Source organism: Clupea harengus, chromosome 5 (assembly GCF_900700415.2).
Source record: "Clupea harengus chromosome 5, Ch_v2.0.2, whole genome shotgun sequence".
Classification (NCBI taxonomy): domain Eukaryota; kingdom Metazoa; phylum Chordata; class Actinopteri; order Clupeiformes; family Clupeidae; genus Clupea; species Clupea harengus.
The window spans coordinates 23,557,143-23,579,637 of record NC_045156.1 but is presented as its reverse complement, the minus strand read 5'-3'; the positions used below and the strand labels follow the sequence as shown (position 1 = coordinate 23,579,637).

The 22,495-nt window shown below is 40.6% G+C and overlaps 1 protein-coding gene across 5 annotated transcripts; it reads left to right on the top strand.

Moving 5' to 3' along the window:
- The first annotated feature begins 8,483 nt into the window (after positions 1 to 8,483).
- On the top strand, positions 8,484 to 21,871 carry nucks1a (nuclear casein kinase and cyclin-dependent kinase substrate 1a). 5 transcript variants are annotated; one of them, XM_012822526.3, is made up of 9 exons: positions 8,488 to 8,644; positions 8,827 to 8,855; positions 11,739 to 11,788; positions 13,979 to 14,066; positions 15,060 to 15,106; positions 15,653 to 15,835; positions 17,022 to 17,174; positions 17,386 to 17,538; positions 17,860 to 21,871. In XM_012822526.3, the coding sequence occupies exons 2-9, from the start codon at positions 8,839 to 8,841 to the stop codon at positions 18,114 to 18,116; spliced, it is 948 nt and encodes a 315-aa protein (XP_012677980.2). In that variant the 5' UTR covers positions 8,488 to 8,644; positions 8,827 to 8,838; the 3' UTR covers positions 18,117 to 21,871. The 5 variants fall into 5 exon arrangements, with proteins under 5 accessions (XP_012677981.2, XP_012677980.2, XP_031424073.1 ...); XM_031568213.2 differs by having other exon boundaries at positions 8,489 to 8,644; positions 13,982 to 14,066; XM_012822527.3 differs by having other exon boundaries at positions 8,484 to 8,855; positions 15,683 to 15,835.
- Positions 21,872 to 22,495: the final 624 nt, after the last annotated feature.

Sequence of the window (22,495 nt, the reverse complement as noted above, 5' to 3'; positions counted from 1 at the left end):
GTTTCCCTATTTCAGTGTGAGCGGTGGCAGTGGCGGCGTCCTCCCGTTCACCCTGAGCAGCTCTCTGCAGCCGCCCCCCACCCCCCTCCTACCCACCCCCCCCCCCACCACACTCCTCCCCTGCTTTGATGTTCCTCAGACCTGAGAGAAAAGATGACAGCTCCTCAACAAGAGCGCGGCACTGGGAGAGAGGCAAAGGGGCGAGACTTTTTGAAATTTTTATCAATGAGTGACACGCGCAGCATCAAAAAGTCTGTGAGATAATGATGAGAACCCTGGCCGCCCTGCAGAATGTACAAACGTAAACACACACACAGACAAGCACGCACAGCGTGTGTGTGTGTGTGTGTGTGAGAGAGAGAAACAGACAAACAGACAGAGAGAGAGAGAGGGAGAAATAAATAATTTTTTGTTTTTGTGTAAGACTGAGCTATTTTCAAATCATTCCAACAAGTGGGTCATTACCATGGAAACAGACATGCAGACAGAGCAGAGCTCACCCGTCTGGTTGACTGGAACATATAGAAAAGCATGCACTCCTATACTTTCCCAGAGACTGCTCCACTCAAAGACTTCATATCTGGTAAGCGATGGCCATATGTCATGTCTGAATTTCTTCTCAGCCACTATAAGTCACACGACCTGTCAAACCTGTCAAGGCGGCGGCGACGTGACACATGTGCTTTGCCACTCGCTGCAATCTGCCCGGCCGTGCAGGTGTTGCCCGCGCGGGGCGCATCGTCATCTCTGCCATTAGACAAACTGCAGGGAGGCCACACACTGCTGGAGGTTTCCACAGAGACACGTCCCGCAGAGTGTCAGCCTGGCAGAGCAGCCAGAGGAGGATTTTTCTTTATTTATATATATATATATATATATATATATATAATGTTCTCTTCTCTCTTAGCACCATCTCTTGGCAAAATTCCATCAACTTTTCCCAGCCTCTTCTTCCCACTGCGTCTGTGTTTGATCCCGACTTGCCTGATAATGACAGAGGACAGGGGGCTTTTAGAGAGAGAGAGAGAGAGAGAGAGAGAGATAGAGAGAGAGGGAGGGAGGGAGGGAGCAAGGCAGGTTCTCCGAGAGGACGAGAGAGGAGCAGGTGGACATATTGGCTTGGCTGGATGATGTGGCAGACTGAGGCTGAGGGGGGGGGGGGGGTCAAGGTCGTGTCAAGACCCTGAGGAATACCCTCAAGATGCTTCCGCGCTTGTTCAACTGACCATCCCATGAGCACTCAAGATACCCCACATCCACCACACACACACACACACACACACACACACACACACACACACACGCGCGCGCACACACACACACACACACGCACACACACACACACACACACACACACACACACACACACACACACACCCACACACTTAATGAAGCATTTTAAATGGGTAGGGAAACAACTGCTGCCGGGACTCTGCTCTTGTGATGGTGTCCCACAGCTGAACCCATGGTACTGTGTTTCACATTTCCTCTTTTTCCAAACACACGCACACACACACACACACACAGAGAAAGAGAGAGAGAGAGAGAGGAAGAGAGAGAGAGGAAGAGAGAATGGGAGCGAAAGAAGCAGAGAAATAGAAAGAGAGACAGAGAGAACCAGAGGGCTAGAATATTGGGAGTGTTTGCAATCCAAATCAAACTAACATCCAGCTGTGAGCATGCGAGAGGGGTTCTGAATGCACTCCGAGGAGGCTACCAATTGAAACAGAACCCCGAGCTAAGTCCTGTGTGGAGCAATGCACACTGTTTCCTGACAGCATACCATAGCACTTGAATCAATACTGCCTTCGCTCGGAAACCTATACAAATAGGGTTTAGTGTATGTCTCATGACAAGTTTGAAAAGATGATGAGTTATTTATTAGTGGAGTTGATGAGTCTTGATTAAATCAGGCTTAAGTATTTAACTTAACATTGTCCATATCATTCCTTTTTTGTATTTATCCTTAATTTAACTAGGAAGGTCCCTTTGAGATACTATATCTCTTCTACCACGGAGTCCTGGTGAAAATGGGCAGCAAAAAACAACCAAAACACAACAAACAGATTCAAAACATACAGGGATCAAGGGCTGAAAAGAATCATGTATTTTACCTTAAAATAACAGCTTCAAAAAAATGTTGGTGGGACACTTACTTGTAGAATGGCATCTGTGCCACTGCCACAGCACACCTGGTGTGCCTGGTATTTCATGTAACTTTGGTGGACAGGGCGCAAAACCTCTCGTGAGGACTACGTAATGCTTTATGGTACCACCTCACGCAAAAACAACTTGACCCATCTGCTAGCTATAAGAGGAAGCTAGCGCAGTATTCTCTGTATGGACATCATGGCAGAGGCGACGAAGAACCGAGGAAGACCTTGCCAGAGGAAGCGAGTGAGCTACACTCCGCAACTTTAGGGAGAGCTCAGTAGCAAACAACATTATGGGGCTTTAAAAGCAATGACATTTATCTGAAAAAACTGATGATGCTACTGGGGCAATATGTCAGCAAACTAGTTATGTGCTGTGGTAATTTATCCAGTAAAGCTTTTTGAAATAAAAATGACCATGTGTTCTACTCCTTAGAACCAATGAAGTCCATTTCAGATGATGTGTGTGGACGCTTGAACCAGTTGCAAACTGCAAAGCAGCATGATAGACTACATCCAGTTTTTTGAAGATGATGAAGACAGAAACAGTTTCATGCCCCTCAGTTTTTTTTTTATGTGGTATTTGTTTTCATACTTACAAAAGTGATTCCAGCTGTTGCCAAATCAACAGACAAAATACTGCTGTTTATGTTGCTCAGTCAGTTGTGAGACTGAGATGCTTTTGATTTAAATACCAAACATTGTTCTTTCTGTTAGCAGCAAGCGGCATCTTCATCTCGATCACTTGTAGCTGATAGCTCATTTTCCCTACACAGATGATCCATGATGTTTCCAGTTAAAGACGTGCTGAACAAATAATTATGTATGCTGATTAACTGAGAACAAGTGCATTTCTTCTTTGTAACCTTGTGCCTCTCTAAACACTTCTCATTGGTACTAATCATCTTTATGTGCAGATCAACGCTGAAACTAACTAAAGCCTTGATGGGTTTTCTTTTTTTTTTACAGTCTCCTGTCCTCTTCCAAGTTTCTTTGCATATTACAGCAGTGTTTCATTTGATACTTTGAATTGCATTTGTTATGCTAATAGCCACTTATTGCCAACTCAAGCCTGCCTGAGCGTCTCAGTGCTTAGGCTGCGTGAGTGGGCAGGTGTGGGTTAGCAGCTCCAGCTGGGGAGTAATGATCAGTGGGAGCAATCAGACGTTTGATTTAGATGTTTGCCGGGTGAAAGAAGCGGAGGAAAAAAAACTCCAGGACTCGCCTGTGACTCATTCAGCTAAATTCTAATAGCATCAGCACAAGGACATCAACCAAATGTGCGAGACTAAATAACTAATTCAATTAAAACCTTTTCGTCTGTGACCATGGCACCTGATTTGAGTCAGTTTCTACACCCAACCCCACTACATGGACTCAAAACAACATCATAATCGATATCCACAAGAGGTCTCCATAGGTGTAAATAGGAAATACAGCTATAATTGGAAAGGGAGTCTGTGTGACTCTCCGAGAGTCAGAATCTTCACAATAAGGGTAAGGTCAGGATTGACTGCTTGAAAGAGAAAAAAAAATACTGCTAACCTCTTCAGCAGTTCCAACATTCAAAATGTATGGATCGGAGATATAGTTTATTCTGGTCTTCTATGCACTGATTATAGTATCTTACAGTGAAGGAACTCTGTTACTAAACTACAACCAGGACAAGCTGGTGGCCCAATTGTCTGAGTTGATCATGGTAAAAAGGTAATCGACTTAAAAGGAACACCCACACAAAACGGACCTTAAAACGAAACCTACATGGACCGAAATATGTGCATTGATCTTCTTTAGTGTGTTTGGATTGCAGTTATCTCAAACAGCAGCATCTCTCTTCAGGGAGAAACATAAGACAGCTATCTTTACACAGTAGAATCTCTTCGGGCCAAAATATAAGATGCTCATCTTTTCATCAAAAGCCTTGGCGTCCACGTCGCTCCACCATCAGTGAGCAACAGTGGCTCTGCTTTACTCTGCATCAAGAAGGTGGCCAGATGGCTCGCAGCAGGACTCTGTCACAAACAAGCAGAGGAAAATGGCTGACAACTGCGAGTCTAGTCATCTTACACAGCCTCACTCCCCCGAAGCAACTCATTTTAATGCGAATAGAAACACTGCTGGATAAAACATATCTGGTGCCGGGAGGTATTAGTGAGTTTTAAATAGATTTAAGGAAGTGGAAGTCTGCAGAGAATTCTCAGCTTTAGAATAATACTGTAGATTTCGAAGCTATTGTAGGAGGTTTGAAAATCTATAAGTAACCTCACCTTACCTATGAGTATCTTTGCATGAAAGTATCTTCTAAATGACTGAAGGTCAATTTACGATAAATAAAAGGTATGAGCTTGTTGAGGTGAGACATTCTGTTGTCCAGATGTTCATCATAATGAGTTAGTTGAAGAACTGATTACAATTGTTTGATAGTATTTCAGGGAAAACACACAGAAGAATTAACATTTAAAATATAACTGATCTTCCTTTAACCTTTTTTGTTCCACTGGATATTTCAAATTAAAATGATATAGTAAAAACAAGCCAATGAAAAATAATTCAGATGTCACATATTACAGTATAGAATTAAAAGGTTCAGACAATTATTTGCCCAGGAATGAGGATGGTTTAAGTACACTTCCCAAACTGTTTTAGGACATTTTAGGACAATATGGCTCTTAAATGTGAAACAATAGGAAAAAGGCCTTACAAGTACTTTCTCTCTCTCTCTCTCTCTCTCTCTCTCTCTCTCTCTCTCTCTCTCTCTCTATCTCTCTCTCTCTCTCTCTCAATACTGAGAGTAGCAAGACTGCAAAACCTTGTTTAGTTTCATGAAGAGTGCAAAAGGTTCAAAAGACCTAAGCTACAATTTGAAATCAACCTTGTTGATCAACATATAAAGAGCTCATTAGGACACCATAACAAAATAAGATATGTTGAGGGATGAACAATGAATGACCTAGGATTTAATTTGTTTTTCTGTTTCAATATTTACATTTTTGTATTAACCTCGCTGTTCTAACTGCTGTATTGTTAAAATAGCCTCACACTGATAATAACACAAAATTAGACTCCATCTGTCACTCACTGTTTGTCTTTCCATAATATTTGATAACTGTATCACTGACAACCTCTAATGAGATGAATGAACACAATGCATCAGAATAAGGTCATATACCTTTTTAGGAAAGAATGAAGCCCAGATGAACTGCTTCAGGGAAGAAGGAAAAAGAAATACAACCGGTGGCCCTATTTACATCAATTGTGATGTGTTTGGCTTAATGAGCGTGAAGGCAGTTGTTTAAAGTCGTTCCACAACATCTGTGTTATACTGGCATCTTGTGGTTTAACTGAGGTATAACTGTTTTACAGGATTAGCCTCATTACTTACTCATAATAAAATTCATTTCCAAAACTGACTTTGAGAGAGCTAAGTGCTTTGTTTATCAATTATTGTGACTATCATTCATCCTCAGAGTCATAAAAATATGAATTGGTGACAAAATCTGGCAGCTTAGTGACACAAATATGATACGCAATGCCAGTGGGGACTGGCTACAGACTGAGGACAATGATTTCAGTTTGGAATTCATGTAGATTGTTGTGGAAATAAGATTAAGATTATCATTATCATTCAAAGTTTTACAAACGTGTTTATGCTCATTAAACGGAGTTGGAATATAATACATTTAAAGCTAATTGAAGCAACACACTCAAGTCTATTTTAATCAGTGCCACTGAATGGTCTTGTAATTCCATGAGCTCTACACATTAAGTGACTACCTGTCCTTGACTGGTGGAAGGAGACGGAACTGTATTTATTGCATGTCAGACTCTTTGTTAGCTTCCTCGACTTTCTGAGGGCTAGGTATTGACAAGTAGAAAACCAAAAAAACAGAGTGAACGTCCTCACCACGTTGCCATGGAAACGTTTCACCTCACTCCAGTGCACACTGACTAAAATACACTGCAAGAATGGGGAAACCTAAAATCATCTTATTTAAACTGTGCTGATAAACCATTCTGCACATGTAACCTCTTCCTTTCTTTTCCTTTTACAGTCTCAGATTTTATTGCCAGAAAGATGTAAAACTCATTCTAATGTGATGCTGTTTTTACAGGAAGATGCTAATACTACAAACTCAATCCTACATTCCCATTGAGGTGCTAAACATCTTGCAGAGTGATCACAGATAGCATTTCAGTGTCTGTCTCTTGAATACATAGGTAGACAACTATTCCTCATTTCCCCAGTTACATAATCACATAATATGCATTTGAAGTTTCAGATTTTGAGTTCAGCCATTGTCTCACTGAAGGAATCCTAAGCTCCTCACAAGCATACTCTCATCCTAAGAATTCTCCTACTTCAAAGTCAAGCTTTAGGACGACAGAATGTAGTTAAGAAGAAATCATTTAATTTTCAAAAGCCTGCAATTTATATATCATAATCTTTTTAAACCAGCCTCTCATGTCAGTGTTGAAGAAGGTTTTGGTCCCATTTGTCCCATGCATTTGGGAGTCTGTATGTTACCGCAACACTTAACTGCCCACAAAGATAAGAACTATGTCATATTTGCAGGGTTCCACTCTTTCAATATTTAGTCAGTCAATAATGGTGTTTGCTACTGTGTACACGGAGCTATGCATTTTGGAGGGATTATCAAAGGCCCAGAATGGTAACAATGACAGAAGATATTCTGGTAGTATTTTGTATAAAATGGTACTCAATTCAAAATGGCAAACTTTCAAAATCTGTTCACGTTGCACAATTTCCCAATGGTTTAAGTGTCAGTCAGTGCATTAAAGATGTACATTTGACTTACATCCTTTGAGAGCAGAAAATATTTGTCCTCCATGTATATATGTCTGTGAGCACCCAGTGTTTTATTCCCAGTATGCTCAACTTGGAGACACGACACGTGTACTGCAGTGGTCACCCCACCAAGATGTTAGACCAACCAAGCAACTTTTATACTCATAAGTCTGGATAGAGACCTTTTTACTGCGAATGCCAGTCTTTAAACCGTTTTCATTGTGGGCAATTGCTTCCTTGTTTTTACCGTTTTTGATTAACCATTATCAATAACCACAGCCATTGGAGCCATTTAACTTTACAAACCATCATGGTATATAGTATGTTATATATTGTGATCCTGTGTTACATCTGGTGATTACATAATGTTTTAATCAATATACAAACACAAACGTTTATTAACAAAATGTGCATCTCTTGCCTATATAGAAGCAACATCCATGAAACTTTCATTTGATTTTAACACAGTTTGACATTTCACTTTGACTTTAGCACAGACAGCTTCTCGTATGTGTCTCAGCCATGTGTAGCCATACGGTGCTTCTAGTTTGCACCTGATGACTGTAAGCCAATGTTCCTTCCCTCTGAGAAGAAAGCAGAGCAACATGATGATGTGTCACCAGCTGATCCTATTCCACTGATTTCACTGATAAAAGCATTAAGAGCATACCTGATCAACTGAAGTAATCAGAGTAATCAAACAGTGAAGAAACCAAGCTCAAATACCCTTGTGAAACCCTAAAATATCTCTAAAATGAACTATGTTTTAGAATGATGTGTCAAAAGAATAGGATTAATACTTTACGAATGCTAAACTAAAGGTATAGTATTCTAAAACAGCTAATTAAACTATGCTCTGACAAACTGTAGTTGTGTGTCATTTACTAATCAGGACGATGAATCATTCGGGTATCTTTCCATTTCGATGTTTCCCATTTATGGTATTTGTTATCAGGTTATCAAAGAAAAGGGATCATATCATTATTATTATGCAATATAGATCCACAAGCACAACACTGTAGTGGAATCAGTCTTGCACACTTGGGACTACCTTTGAGCCCCCAGTGATTAGCCTACCACAGCTTCACCAGTCTACACTGCAAGACACAGTGGATAAAAGCTATGAATACAATCAAATAAAAACATGACATTTTAAAAAGGAAATGAAAATATGTTACAAAACACCTTTAAGTTTTAAACTGAAAATGTAAATTGCACATGCATAATCATGTGGGAATCTAGTTTAAATCAGCCCCTCCCACTCTGCGTAGGCCACGGTATTTTGGACACAAAGACTCTTCCCAATCAGCACTATGCAAACGTATAGCAAAATATTGAAAACATTTCTTACTCCCATTTTGAACCTAAGCAAAAACAGATTGCAGGCCTATTCAATGAGCCTCTTTTTGTTTTCTTAATAGTATCGTCTCAACCAAGCCGCACAGAGGAGGAGGGTACAATGAGTGGAGAACCTGGCATTTTGATGAGCATTTGAATTATCCAATAGAAATCCCAATGATCTTTCGAACTGGCCAATAGCCGTTTTCGTCTTCAATTCGTCGTATTCAGTAACTGGGTAATGGGCGGTCTTTCACCAGCTCAATACCCGCCTAGCAGCGTAGGGTTAGGTTGCGCATAGGTTGCAGTTTCAGTTTGTTTTATTCACCATTTTGAGTAGCAGAAGGTAAAATTAAACATATTTCTCCTGTAGGATACAATTGCAATTTAATATTTCTCTAGGAAGGACGGTTAGGATTTGGTGTTTATTTTGGCGATATTTCGTATTACCCCTCGTGTCGCAGGACTGGACGGTGTTTTTTATCTTACTGATTCTTCTGTGCTCTTTTACATTTGTAACCTCTACAGTATTCCAGCAAAATGTCCAGACCAGTGAGGTATGTGCGTTTCAGATGTCCTCCATTCTCATTGCACTGCATGCATGCATACGGGGTCTCTATATACTGACGCATGCTTTAGACATGTCGAGCATTTAGCTAGTATTTGCCTGTTTTAAGGAGAATGGAGCACATTAGTGCTCTTCTCCACATAGCATTTGCTAGCCCCAGACCTTGCATTGCGGATAAAGGGTGATTGCTGGTCAGGTATCTTTTCTTTGCGCGCGCTTCAAATGTGCAGCGAGATGGTGTGCAGAATCGCGAGCCATCTCTAGCATCATATGCGCGCAGAACGCATGCTGTTTTTTTCTGTAAGACACAAATGTTATTTAGCTAATGATGAATGTAGGCTGATGGCAAACTATACAGAAAACATGGCCACCCATTCATCCGTGCTAGGTCGGACAGGACTAATAACCTGCTCTGGACGTGGTCATTGGCATGTTGATGTTATGTCTCCAAACTCTTGCATGTTACTAACTTCGCCATGTTGGGTGCGTTAAGTCGGGGTAAGCATTCCTATTTGTTGTCTCAGAAAATAATATATGATCAGTGGTCAACTGTAGCCTGTAAGGTTTGGTTGAAATCGCATATGAAGAAAGGAGCCGCTGCTGCTCACTTCCACGCTGATAGTGGTGAATTAGCCCTGCTGGAATGATGTCAGAAGGGGCGGTTCGGAGCAGCAAGTCACCACACCTCCACCATTGGAGACTTTAGATCGAGTCATTCTTGTATCTAGTCTTACATTTATTTCCAATTTTATTCCCCTCTTACAACAAAAACATGATACATTGATAACTGCCAAGAAAGTGCCTAACGTATGTTCAGATGAATACTTGTGACTATAGCTTGCAACAATGTTTCAGGTCAGGCGAATTCCTTCTGCTTAAGCACGTTAGGAGAAAAAAATATACCGTCACACTGTTACAAGTTTTGCGTTTCAGGCGGGTGTACGTTAATCAATTTACAGACTGTAGTCACCTATCGTGTAGCTCCACGCTGGCCTTAATATATTTGACGTCTGTGTTCAGGAGAAAAGCAATTTGGGATGTTTCGCGTTACCTTTTAATTGAGAAAAAAAATCCACGTCGTTGTCCCTCTCTGCCCCTCCCCCTTTACTTGAATAGATTCAAATAACTTTTGACCAGAGAAACCCCATGGCCTGTTCCTCCACCGTCAATAAACTGGTATTTTTAAGTCGTTTGAACTTTGAACATTCTAGATATTCTACACGCTTAGCAGATAGGGAGTTGCTGTCATTTTAGGATATAAGCACCATGGATGTCTGAGCATTTAGTGACCACATCTTCCAACTTCAAAGAACGTTAGGGCAACTGAAATGAACACGTGATGTGTTTAGCATCTGTTGTTGTAGACTGCTTTTTCATTTGCTTTAAGACATACTTTGAATTTCTTGACTTACTGAGGAGAAAATTACTTGGTGTTCTTTATCTCTTGAGGCACACTCTCAGTACCCTATTTTGTCAGACAAGCTCAGAAAACAGTGAGGTTGACATCAAATGCTAGATGTACATCTATTTGTCAATAGAAACCAGAGGTGTTTGGTATCAAGTGAGGCTTTTCTGATAATGTAATAAAATGTATAAATGTTTTCATAAAAGCATCAAAAGCCCTTTAAGCAACTATATACAACAGTCATCTAGGCCTGTCATCTTTAAATTAATTTTGATTGTATATGGTCATTTGAAGGACAGATAAACACACATTTTGTTCCCATCAGGCTATTAACTAAGTAGGCTAGTTTTGTTTGGGTCAGAACTGGTGCGAAAATGTAAGAAAAGCCTTCTCAATATGACACTGCCAATAATTTCACCCAAAGACGCCAGTTAGCATGTTAGCAAGCTTTTATCAGTGCCAACTGGGCTGTTAGTGGTGGTTTTGCATGCTTTTTAGATAGGTAGCTCACTAGTTTTAGACTTTAAACTTTAAACTAAACTAGTCTGAAGTATAGCTTTGAAAAATTGTCTACACAGAGAGTGCATTTATCAATGGTCAGCGATGATGACCCAACAAACCTGTAGCAGTCCATAGACAATAGGCTAAAGACCTCCTAAGTAGATGCAGTAGAATTGGCTAGTTACTTTTTGTCACTCCTTGCATGTCTTTGTATCAATACGGCCATGATCTATCCACCAGAGATGCCTGTTATTTTCCATTGTGTATTTACTAATCAAATTTAAATTTAGCTAAATACATTTGTCCACAGTGCTGGGTGGAATGAATGTGGTTATCATAAAGAGCAGGTCCTTGTCGACAGGAAGGGTATCTGCAGCAGGAAAGCCTCTCTTGGCTGTCCTATCATTGGCAGTACCTCCTGGGGTGTGTGAATACATGCTCCAAATATCCAAGAATATTTGAATATCCAAGAATATTTGTTATCCATTGGAAATAAGCCACAAAAGTTGAACGAAAAAGAAAATTGGTTGTCAGAATAACCGGTTGGACATTTAGCATGGAGGCCAAGATACTCTGTTACTGTTACTTGCATAGGTCATACTAGCCCATGGGTAAGGAGCTGCTTGTGGGTTCCACTAATAAAGAGGAATCCCTAATTTTACATAAAGGTGATCTTGGTTTTAAAAACATGGCAAGTTATTGCTGTACTTCTCTAGCACAGTTTGGTTATCCATAGGCTGAGGCAAATGCAGAAAGACCAGATATGCAAAATAAGACGAGGCTTCGTTACTCTGATCCTTGGATTTATTCTAACTTTTTTTTATTTATTTTTTTCAATTATGATAGTGATGTGTTCTTGGTCAGTTCTTACGGTGTGATGCTCTCACTCATTTGTTATATCATCTCATCAAACTGTCAACTTCAATGTGTTCTAACTGTGCTGGTACTTTTGATTCATCCCAACAGGAACCGGAAGGTGGTGAATTACTCACAGTTCAACGAATCGGATGATGCAGGTGAGACTCAACCTCCAAACTTCAGTTGTCAAGAAAAACTCGCAAATATTCTGTATCATGTAGTTTGAGGGTGTTTTATATAGGGGTGGGAATTTCCACAGGGGCGATAATATGATACGATCACAATATATTAGCCCCGATGCGATTCTTTATATTTTACGATACAGCAAGTATTGTGATTCAATTCTGCAATACATTGCGATTCATTTCTGCCATATAGGCTATTGAGTTTCGTATACTGGGAGTCTCTGCAGCCATCTTGGCGCAGTAAATTTGTTCTTGACTCCAACTTCGTTGCCAATTTCCACTGTGACGCATGAGAAGAACAAGGTTTTGTGTGCATTCTTGTGGACCTCAGAGGCAATGTTATGTACCAAAATCAAATTTAAATCATAATATTAATAATTAAAGTTACACTTGTATACTGTATTGATATAATATCGTGCCAAAAAAATATTGTGATACTACACTGTATCTTTTTTTTTTCTGCCACTTTAATTATACAAGATGCAAAGGAAGAATCCATTTTGTGCTGTTGTTCAGTTCACTATAGCAAGCACCTGGTGTGCTCATGGATAGGATGCTTCCTAATGTAACTGCTGGTGGAGGTGTTTGGGGGGGGGGGTGTTGCTGTAGGGTGCATTTAGCCTATGGCCAGTGTGGATCTGATTACCTCAGTACAGTGACGGAGACACTACAATCCATTTGGGAGTGCAAATAAAAAAAAATACAAGGCCCTGGCTTTTTGGTCATACAGTAAATCTCAAGGGGCTTATAGTAAGGAGGTAACCTTGATTTTGTTTAACCATTACGGCTCTTTCCAAAGTGCAAATCCAATCAGCTCATCCATTTAGTCGGTGAGTGGTGAGCATGCAGGCCACATACCTGTTGAGTGCTACACATGAGTCATGTACGATACATATGTAGTGTGTTTGGGTACTATCTAGTGCCATTATTTGTTTATTCATTTTTCCATCCTCATAATACCAGTGGTTAGTGTCTTCAATTATAGCACAAGGCTGTATTCTAGCAAAAGAAAGCTAATTTTCCATTGGAAAGTAATTGAGTTACTTCCAATCTTTTGATGGGCTTTCATGAAGTGAAATTAACTGCAATTGCAGCTATGCCGGTCTAAAATAGATAAAACCGAGGGAGGGGTGACATGGTTAAAAACAAGCAAACTGATGATTACTGTGCTGCAACGCACATTGTGAGATTAAGAGATCAAATTACACTAGCTCATACAGTATGTTCACTGATTTATCAGTGTGGCAGCCAAGTGTGCCTAGTCCAACAATGACAGACGGTTTCATGCAAACTGCCAGAGTGGAAACATCTTGTATTTTTAATCTAGTGAGGGACATGGGACAGCTCAACGTGGATACAGCAGTTCAGCACCGTTTGAGAAATGTGGCAGCAAAATATTGGTAACAGTTCATTTGTAGCATAGCAAAATAACAGTAGAATAAGTCATAGCAGCATTGTGTTAGCTTCAGGATAATTCTGTATTCTGACAGTTTCCAAAATGTTTATTGAATTTGTTTAGGCTGCATATGTTGCTTATGTAAGTAAGCCTTAGTTATGTTTACACAAAGATAAGAGCTAGGAAAGCAATTTTATGTCATTATTGTCCTAGTTATGTTAAAGCAGCAGAAGGCTAACTACCTCAAAACGCATGCAGACACTGCAGGCACCACCAACAGCCTGATTGCCACTGATATAAGCTTGCCAACATGTTAACGGCTGTCTTTTGGTGATTTGCATAAGTGTTGATCTCAAAATACTGTCTGTCAGTTGCATAAGAGTCTGCATTGAATTGGTAGCATTTAATATATAGGCATTCTGTTATTTTGCCACGACTTGGACAAATGGCCACATGATAATTGTCTGAGATGCATAAAGGACTTATATAAATTAAGTTGCACTACTGCTAAGTCCAATGCCACTGTTGGTTAAGCACATACACACAATCACATACATTGTTAAAAAGTGGAACCTGGATACTTCTGGCATAATGGTGTCAACAAAGGTACACTTTGGCGAGTGTAGGGAGATCCCACCATTGCCTTTCATTCATAAAGAGCAGTTCATTGATCCTTTGAAATTACTGGGTGGAAGTATTTTAAAGGAAACTATCCTGGTGTTTTGTTTGGCGATTGAGAATTGATTGATGTTTATGGTTTCACCTAGAAGAGGAGTATGGAAAAGGTGCTGGAAAGCCTGCCAGAAAGGTTCGGGAGGTGAAACAAAAGGCATCCAAGAACTCCCAGGATGACAGGTATGACATTATCTATTTGGCATGGATGACTCACCTTTCTGTGCTTCAACTATCTAGAACCAGTCATCTCACTGGACACTGTAATGTACTCTGTCGTTCCTGTATACATGGTTAAGCCTTAGCTTTGGGTCAGACAGACCGAAGTTTCTTTTAAGCAAGCTAATGCAGTTTTCATTGCATAGAGAAGACATTTCAGTCTTGTTTCCTCCCAATTGCAGGAAGTGAACTGAAACAACCTTCTTAGTGTGCATTGAGCGTGGGTTGACATGCAAGCTAGCACAAAGCAGATAGCACAAACAGTCCAAAAACAAACAAATCTGGGATTATTCCTGCAGTTATGGTCTGAAGAACTGCTGTATAAAGTATCGATGTTTTAAATGAGAATTTAGAGATTTATAGGGTCAGTAGAGCCATGGAGTGAAGAAAAACTCCTGTGCCATGCTAACATTCCCTGAATAGAGGTTCTGTGTGGTCTGTGCTTAATTGATTTGCTTACATTTTGCTTACTAAAATCAATCATGCCTGTGATTTCTCGAACTACTTTTTCCAGCTTAGATTTGAGCAAAACTGTGAAACAGAAATGAACCACAATTAAATGTGTATTAAAGGCACAGTCTGTGTTTCTAATCTAATACACGTTTTTGTTGAATTCATCAAATTGCTCCTCACAGTCCTCTATCTGTCCGTTCAGTGTGTGCACACTCAAGAACTCCTGTGTTTGTGTACATGCCTGGCTCTGTAAATGAAGGGAAGAGTGGAATTTGATTGGCTGTGGAGATCTTTTGACAGAATTGTGGACTGTACATTTTAATTTCCCTGATGATCATTAAAATCCACATCACTGCCAGTTAATTGTAACTCACCCAGAGATATTAACCACAAGAACAGTCAGGAAATCCCGGCACATAAACAGTTACAACGTTTTCTTTTCTTCTGGTTTACTAAGTCTGTCTGCATTTCTTTATTTTTTTCTATTTATTGTTTTTTTTACAGTGAGGACTCCGATGATAAACGCTCCAAATCAAAAAGTGACTCCCCAGGTGAGCCATTCTTGGGCCAGATTAGTATGCATGTTTGCTCCATGGCCAGATTAGTATGCATGTTTGCTCCATGGCCAGATTAGTATGTATATTTGCTCCATTGTCCTCCAAGTTGTGTACAGCATTTTTAGTGCACTGTTGGTTCAGGTCTGGTAAGTTCCATGCATTGCTCAGCAGAGTGCAGCAAACCCTTGTAGGTAACACTGCCTGCCACAGACACAGACTGGCTCCGAGCACAATGCCCGCTGCTGAGCAAAGCAATGTACATGCGGAGTTGCTGTCTGCACGCCCTAACCATGGAAACTTTAACAGATCTTCAGTCTAGTGTTGTTCTCATTAACCATTAAATGACTGACTAGTAAAATAAGGTTTTAACGTGCATAACATTTTCTAATAAGTGTGTTTTTTTTTAGCATTGTGTAGGAATTGAGATTTGTAAGTACAGTGTGATTTTCATATTGACCTGTTGTAACAGTAGTGTTTGACCTGATCTGCTCTCAGTTTCGTGATGAGATTCTTCCTTGTCATTTGCATCCTATTAATTAGATACAAAAATCTCAAAAACGTCTGTCGTAGATGACTTTGGCAGCGATGAAGATAACAACTTTGGAGAAGAGGATGATGAAGAGGGTGGCAGTGATTATGAGACGAAAAAAGCCAAACCGGCGCCAAAGAGAGGAAAAGTGGAGAAACCCAGCAAACGGTCGCTGAAGAGGAAACGAGGTGGAGGTAGGAACTCTTAAAGCAGTAGACTTGCCTTCGATAACGTTTGATATGACTCTTGGCACTTCATCTTCAATTCATCTCATCAAGCTGTACAGGTTTTTGGTGCGATGATTTAAAACAAAAACATGAAGTAAAATCGCGTAAGTGAAAAAGAAATGGAGTTACAACATTCCATGAGCTACTTTGCTGATATTGTTCATTTAAGATGGTCAGACTGATATGAAACTTTCGAATGACCACTACCATCTCACCTTCACTAATAACACTGGGTGTGCTTGGAATATTGTGGAACATATATATGGTACTTGGGTAATTAGGTTTGTAGTGGAAAGTAATGTACTCTTGGAAGCCAGTCATTTGATAATTGACTATGGTACTCATTCCATATTATGGCTAGTAGCCACAAACTCTGAATGAAAGCAGCCTGTTTACTCAGATGCAAAATTACTAACCAAAGACTATTTCTGTTGCATGTATATAGGTGGCCTCTAATTGTCCAGTGTAATTGTTATGTTTCTGTCCAATACTCTCAGGGCTTTTGTGGCAGAACTACAAACTGTAGGCCTCATGCAGGGAGCGATATACAAGCACATTACCTCTTATTTTTGTCCGTATCCACAATTTCTTCTTATTTTGTTAGTACCTATTGATTTCTTAGATTCACCAATGCATTCTTCTTTTTGCTGTGGTCGAGGGCACTCTTACCAGAATAAGACAAAAATGTCTTGTTTCACAGTCCACAACTCGTTTGTCCAGTGCAAGGAAACATACGTTTTAAATTTGAGTAGTTTCTCCCCTCTGGCGTGTACTTTTTAACTTTGAGTAGTTTCTCCCTCTGGCGTGTACTTTGGCCTTTGTAAGTTTGCAGACCGTTTACATAAAGAAAAAGCTATAGAACACACGGAAGGAAAGGAGAAAAACTGGAAAAGCATAATAGGTCCCCTTTAACAGAAAATTATCAGAGGATGTTGCTGCATAACGCCCAAAAACAGTCAATGACACACGTACAACAATGACACGAAAGGTGACAAGGCTATTGTGCGAACACATTCCTGTAAGTGACACATTGATATCCAGAGTGTAACCTCTGGAAGGTATGGCCCTCTTAGATGTACATACCTATGACTTGGACATTAAACTATAGTTGCAGCTAAGAATTTTCAGTGATCCCTGATGTGCTTATCTCCAGATGACAGCGATGATGACCGGGCGGTCAGCCGAAAGGTACGTACGGTGAGGCAGGCGGCGACCAAAGCCGTGTCCAAACAGAGAGAGATGATCCTGGCTCCTGGCGGCAGTGAGGATGAGGAGCGTGACGAAGAGGAACAGCCCAATGTAGAGAGTAAGTGCACCATTCCACTTCTTGGAATTCTCTCAAGAACACACACTTGCCAAAATGGTCTCCTTTTTGATTTTTTTTCTCAGACTGTCAACTTCAACCTCACATAGTATGACTGTTCATTTTAGGGGGCGGAGTCCACTGCGAAGCCTCCTGAAGTCATGAAAAGCCTGGTTTTGTGATCCATTAATCCAACACCATTTTCTCTTTTTAGAAGAGTCAGGCAGTGATGAAGACTTCATGATGGACGATGACGATGACAGCGACTACGGACGTTCTAAGAAGAAGGGGAAGAAGGTGATAACCAAGAGGAGCAAGCCTGAGAGGAAGGAGAAGAAATCCCCCAAACCCAGGCTAAAGGCCACAGGTATGAGTGAAGGCATGACACACGCACAGTGTTAAGGTCACCGGCCATCCGTAATCCCAAATTGACTTCTCAGAATAGACGGCAATATGCTGCAAAAAGGGAACTCGAGGACTAAAAGACCAAATCTGTCAATCCCACTTCCTCTTTGTCTTAGGAAATTAGTTCAGAGAAGTTTGGCCACAATTGTGGAATGATTTACAAACAGCTATGGAAAGATCTTAATAAAGAAACCATATACACTTTGTTCATAACATTTAAATACATTTTGGAAAGAGTTAGAGATGGACCATCCGTGTAAATGTGTTATCTGGTGCCCCGTAGTAACCCCTAGCCCCATGAAGGCCAAAGGCAAGGGCCGACCCAGTGCAGCCAAATCCCAGGAGAAATCCTCTCCCAAGGATGAGGATGAGGATGACATCGAGAGCCCACAGGAGGATGACGAGCCGGAGGAGAAGAAGGCGAAGTCCCCTCCCACCTCCAAGAAGCAGAAGAAGCCGAACACCGCTGACGAGGACGACGACGACGATGACGAAGAGGAGAACGGCTCAGATGAAGACGGCGCATCCGGGGATGACTAGGCAGGCAGCCACTCTCAAGCCCCCTCCCCCTTCACCTTTTTCATTTTTCTCCATCTTGCTTTTCATTCTCTCTGTCTTTTTTCATTTTTTTTTTCTTCCTGAAGGTTTGTGTGGTTGCCTGGCTCAGTGGGTTCTGCCCAGCTCTGGTTCTGATAATTCTTCATTGTTTTTTTTATTGTTTTTTTTTTTTTTTTTTTCTTTTCACGTTTGCAGTATGTGTGTATGTGACTGCATGAATGGTGATCTTTCGCCGTTTTATTTATCAATAGAAATTCATGGGGCTGACCCCTGTAGCTGAAGCTCATTTTGTCCTCTATTGCACAAAACGTTTTTTGCTTTTGTTTTTGTTTTAGTTTTATGTTCCAAAAACCGAAAGCTGTAAGATTTCTCTGAAGATTTCTCTGAAGCTCAGTTTCCTAGTCTATCTCCGTCCTCTCTGTCATCTCTAAGTTAACCGTAGCTGGGTTATACGGAGGGGGAAAGTTATGCTGCTCTGCTGGCCACAGTATATTTTATTGTCTTAGTATTTTATTCAATTCAATTCTCAGCTCAAATGTCATTGGTCATAGGCACAATCCAATTTCCTTTGTGTAGCTGCCTACGTGATGGTGTTAAAGACATAGGATCATTGTAACAGTATGGGTTATGGGTATGTTATTTGAGGAGAGTGTGGATTGAGGGTAGTCCTCACTGGAGATTTTGTTTTGAATCTGTATCTCTGGGAAACCATGCATCACACACACACACACACACACACACTCTCTCTTTCCCCTTGCTCTGAACTAACGGCTCTTGGGCCCACTTACATAGGTCCCCAACATTGTTTCTCCAAAGAAACTCGGAGGTGGAAGTGTATGCATGTTTTCCCAGACCTGCAGATTCTGTCTCAATCGCATTGCTTCTGTGGATTTCACCGTTTAAAAAAAAAAAAAGAGATGTTTTTATACAGAAACACATTTCCCAATTCTAAAGACTGTCCCAATAAAAGCTCTGAATTCTGGCTCATGTTCTGACATGATGGTTTTAGGTCTTGACCTCTGGCCATCCAGAGGTCACGGAGCTCCAAAGGAATATGACATGGGTTGAGAGGGTGGGTGTAGTTAGTCTGACTATGATATGACTAGTGGATGAGGCCCTTCCTTCAGGATGAGATCTGAGCTCTATTAGAATAGCACGAGCAATGAGTCCCAATAACTGTAACCCTGCTAGCAGGATCTGTTCTGATTGGTTAGTCCTATACCCTTTGTACTGCTCATTAATCGGCTGTGGTTGCGAGATCTCAATCTCAATCGCCTGCCTTGGTTAGAGTGGTGACTTCAGGAAATCCGCTGCCGGTGTCTTCAAAAGGGTCCCGCTCTTTTGTGCTTGAAAGAGTTCCTGCTCTGTTGTGCTTGAAAGAGTTCCCGCTCTAGTAACGGTTCCTGGTTATGCATGTATTCCATTCTTGGCAAAAAAAGAAGAGCCTTTTCTCATGTGGTTCAATTCACTGGGCCAGGCCAGGCACGTCCTCAGCATTTTAGTACCTACATTTAGCTTTTGTTGGTTTGGGAAAATACAAAAAAAAAGTCCAAAAAATCGTTTTGTTTGTTTGGAATGTGTTTGTTTGTTTTTATAATTCCTCTTCTGAATTTTTGTAATGTTTGTTTTTTAAGAAAAGAAATAAAAATGTATCTTGATTTTAAAGAGAAAGCATACCCTATATCTATCTCTTTTACTGAAGCCTTGTGGAAAAGACCGGATGGTCATCTCAGACACCTTTTTTCTGTCAATACACTCTTGCTCTACTTCCTTTGACCTCTTTTCTCTCCATTTTTGACCGTTATGTATTTTGCTGTGTGTACAAACATAACTTCAGCAACCATCTCCTCGGCTTAAAGCACTCACTCACAAACATTCCATGCCCTTCCTGTGAATACTCGTTTGCGATGTGTGTTTCTTTGCCCAGCGTTTCTTTTCAAAACATTAGAAGGCTACCCTTTTCTAATATTGATTTAGTTTTACTGTGATCCTGTCATTATGGAAGAAGGATGAATGAAATGTTTACTTAAGTGTGTTAAGAGGCAATATCTTATATGTTCCTCACCTGTTGCATTACTTGCATCAGACCAGCAGCTCAGCTTGAGGGCCGCCGTGGAGGACTACTGTGAATGCTGGCATTGTTGTGGCATTGAACCATGAATGTAGATATTTAAATGACATTTCCTCGCCGTGGTAGTTAGGTGCCATCTCATCTGAAAGCCCCATGTGTGGTTGCCACCTAAACGTTTTCACCCATCCCAGAGAAACAACACTGTGGTTTGGGTACAGAACAGGGCTTTTTTTTTTGCAAATGTGATATGCTGGCATGCTTTACTTTTGAGAATACCTAAGATGTTAATGCTATTATCTTTTGTCCAGTGTTCATCCATGCAAATAACCAACTGAACAATAGACTGGATCCATCCGATAGTGTTTGCACAAGAGCCTACAAACAAGCGGAATCTAAATGGTCATATTTAGATGTTTTGTTTTGTTACTATCCGTATTTTCTAGGACTGGCAACAGTCCAGGTTCTGAGGCAACATTCCCAGCCTGTTAATTAAGGCCAAAGTTTCTTGTGAAGCTAAATGAAATATTGAAACGATCAGCTTGCGTTCTGCTGTGTGTGGTCTGAGCTGGAATATGGTGGCATTTGAGTTCGGCAAGTGGTAGGAGGTTTTCTCTTTCCCTTTGATTTCTGTGAATGTGTAATTTTAGATGTTTCTATTAAAATCATCTGACAAATTGTAATACTCATTTTTTGCAGATTGCTGAGTGTTGGTCTCATGAGGCCACTCCATGACAAAAGGACATGTCTAGGAACATCTTGAATTTTTTATTGTGAATTACAGCAAAATCCTCTACAAAAAGAAAATTTCTCCTAAAACCTACCCCTCAACTTTACATTCAGATTTGCACTGTTCTGGTTGTCTGAGCTCTTAAGAAAGCATGGGTTAGGATTATTCTTACCCACATTACAACCAAAATCTCCCAGATATATTGTAGTATATATATCTGGCCCAATAAGACTGGCACAAGTTCACCAGTTCTACCTTTCAAAATGTCTCAATGTCAAGAATGGTTAGGAATGGAAAATGACGCTTCAAATAGCATATAGCTGAAGAAGGCCTGAGGTGGTCATATACAAGGAGACCCTTGCTCGTGTGCCTGATGGGCCTTCCTGTGAAGGCCATTGGCTATAGTTTAATGGCTATTCAGTGACTTGGGGTTCTGGTTGTATGAAGCTTTTGTCCTAACCCTTTTTGAAGTGAATGTACTTGTCAGTGCCACAAAGCCATATTGCTCCACCCTGTAGTTGTACCCTGATTTTGGTAGTTGTGCGTGTCCTTCCCATGCAGGTGAGGCTGTGCTTTAGGTGTGTGAGGGGGGGGGACAGACCAGAGGACCGCCTCGAAGGACAGACTGAACAATTCACCTTTTTCCAGTCTTTCTATATAAAAAACAAAACAAAACAAAAAAAGAATGGCTTCTTTTGTTAGTGTTTGTGGCGTTTCCTCTTCAATCTTCAACTGTCCTCATGATGTATGTGTGAAGAAGCTGACATTCTCCTGTTAAGGGACCTGACAGCATTTGGAGAGGTGTTTTTTTTTTGTGCATGTTTATGGGGATGGGAGTCATAAAGGCAATACTGTGGGCTTAAGGGTCAAATGACAACCACAATGTTGATGATTAATGGTTATCCTGCCTCCAATAAAGTCAACCTAATTTTGTACTGATTTAACTGGTTTGTAATCCTGTTGTTGGTTCCAGCATTCACGGACTGATCAGAGGATCTTATATCCATCATTTGGTGCCATCAAAGTGTACTTGTAGGCAAACATTTTTTTCAAACATTTTCTACAGCCATTAATGTTATTTTGTAAATTATTTTAAAAAGGACATTTCTACTGATTGCAAAAAGACAACTAAAAACATAATAACTAATCTTCATTTTGCAATCTAATCAAAACAACGATGGGCAAACTCAAAGTTTGTTTGCTTACTTCACTTGAGTGCACATTAATGGACTGTGCCAGACAAAAACATCTGAGAAAGAGAAAAAAAGCACGCTTTATGACTAACTCCTCTAATTAACAGAACAGCCTTACACAAGACTTGTATTAACGTCTTTAAAAACATTTTCATGGAAGTCTATTTATAGACACAATACAACATACAAAGCCTGCACTCTGAAGACCGAGAGCACATTAGCTGTCCTTCAGTTGTAAGTTTGCCGAAAAAGAAACACAACCACAACTGTAACAAGTTGCATCTGCCGAGAGACACTGACAGCCTTCACTGCCAACTGGCATTCGACCAGCGAGGTCAGGCGTGAAAATGTGTGGCCAATGTCTGAGTGG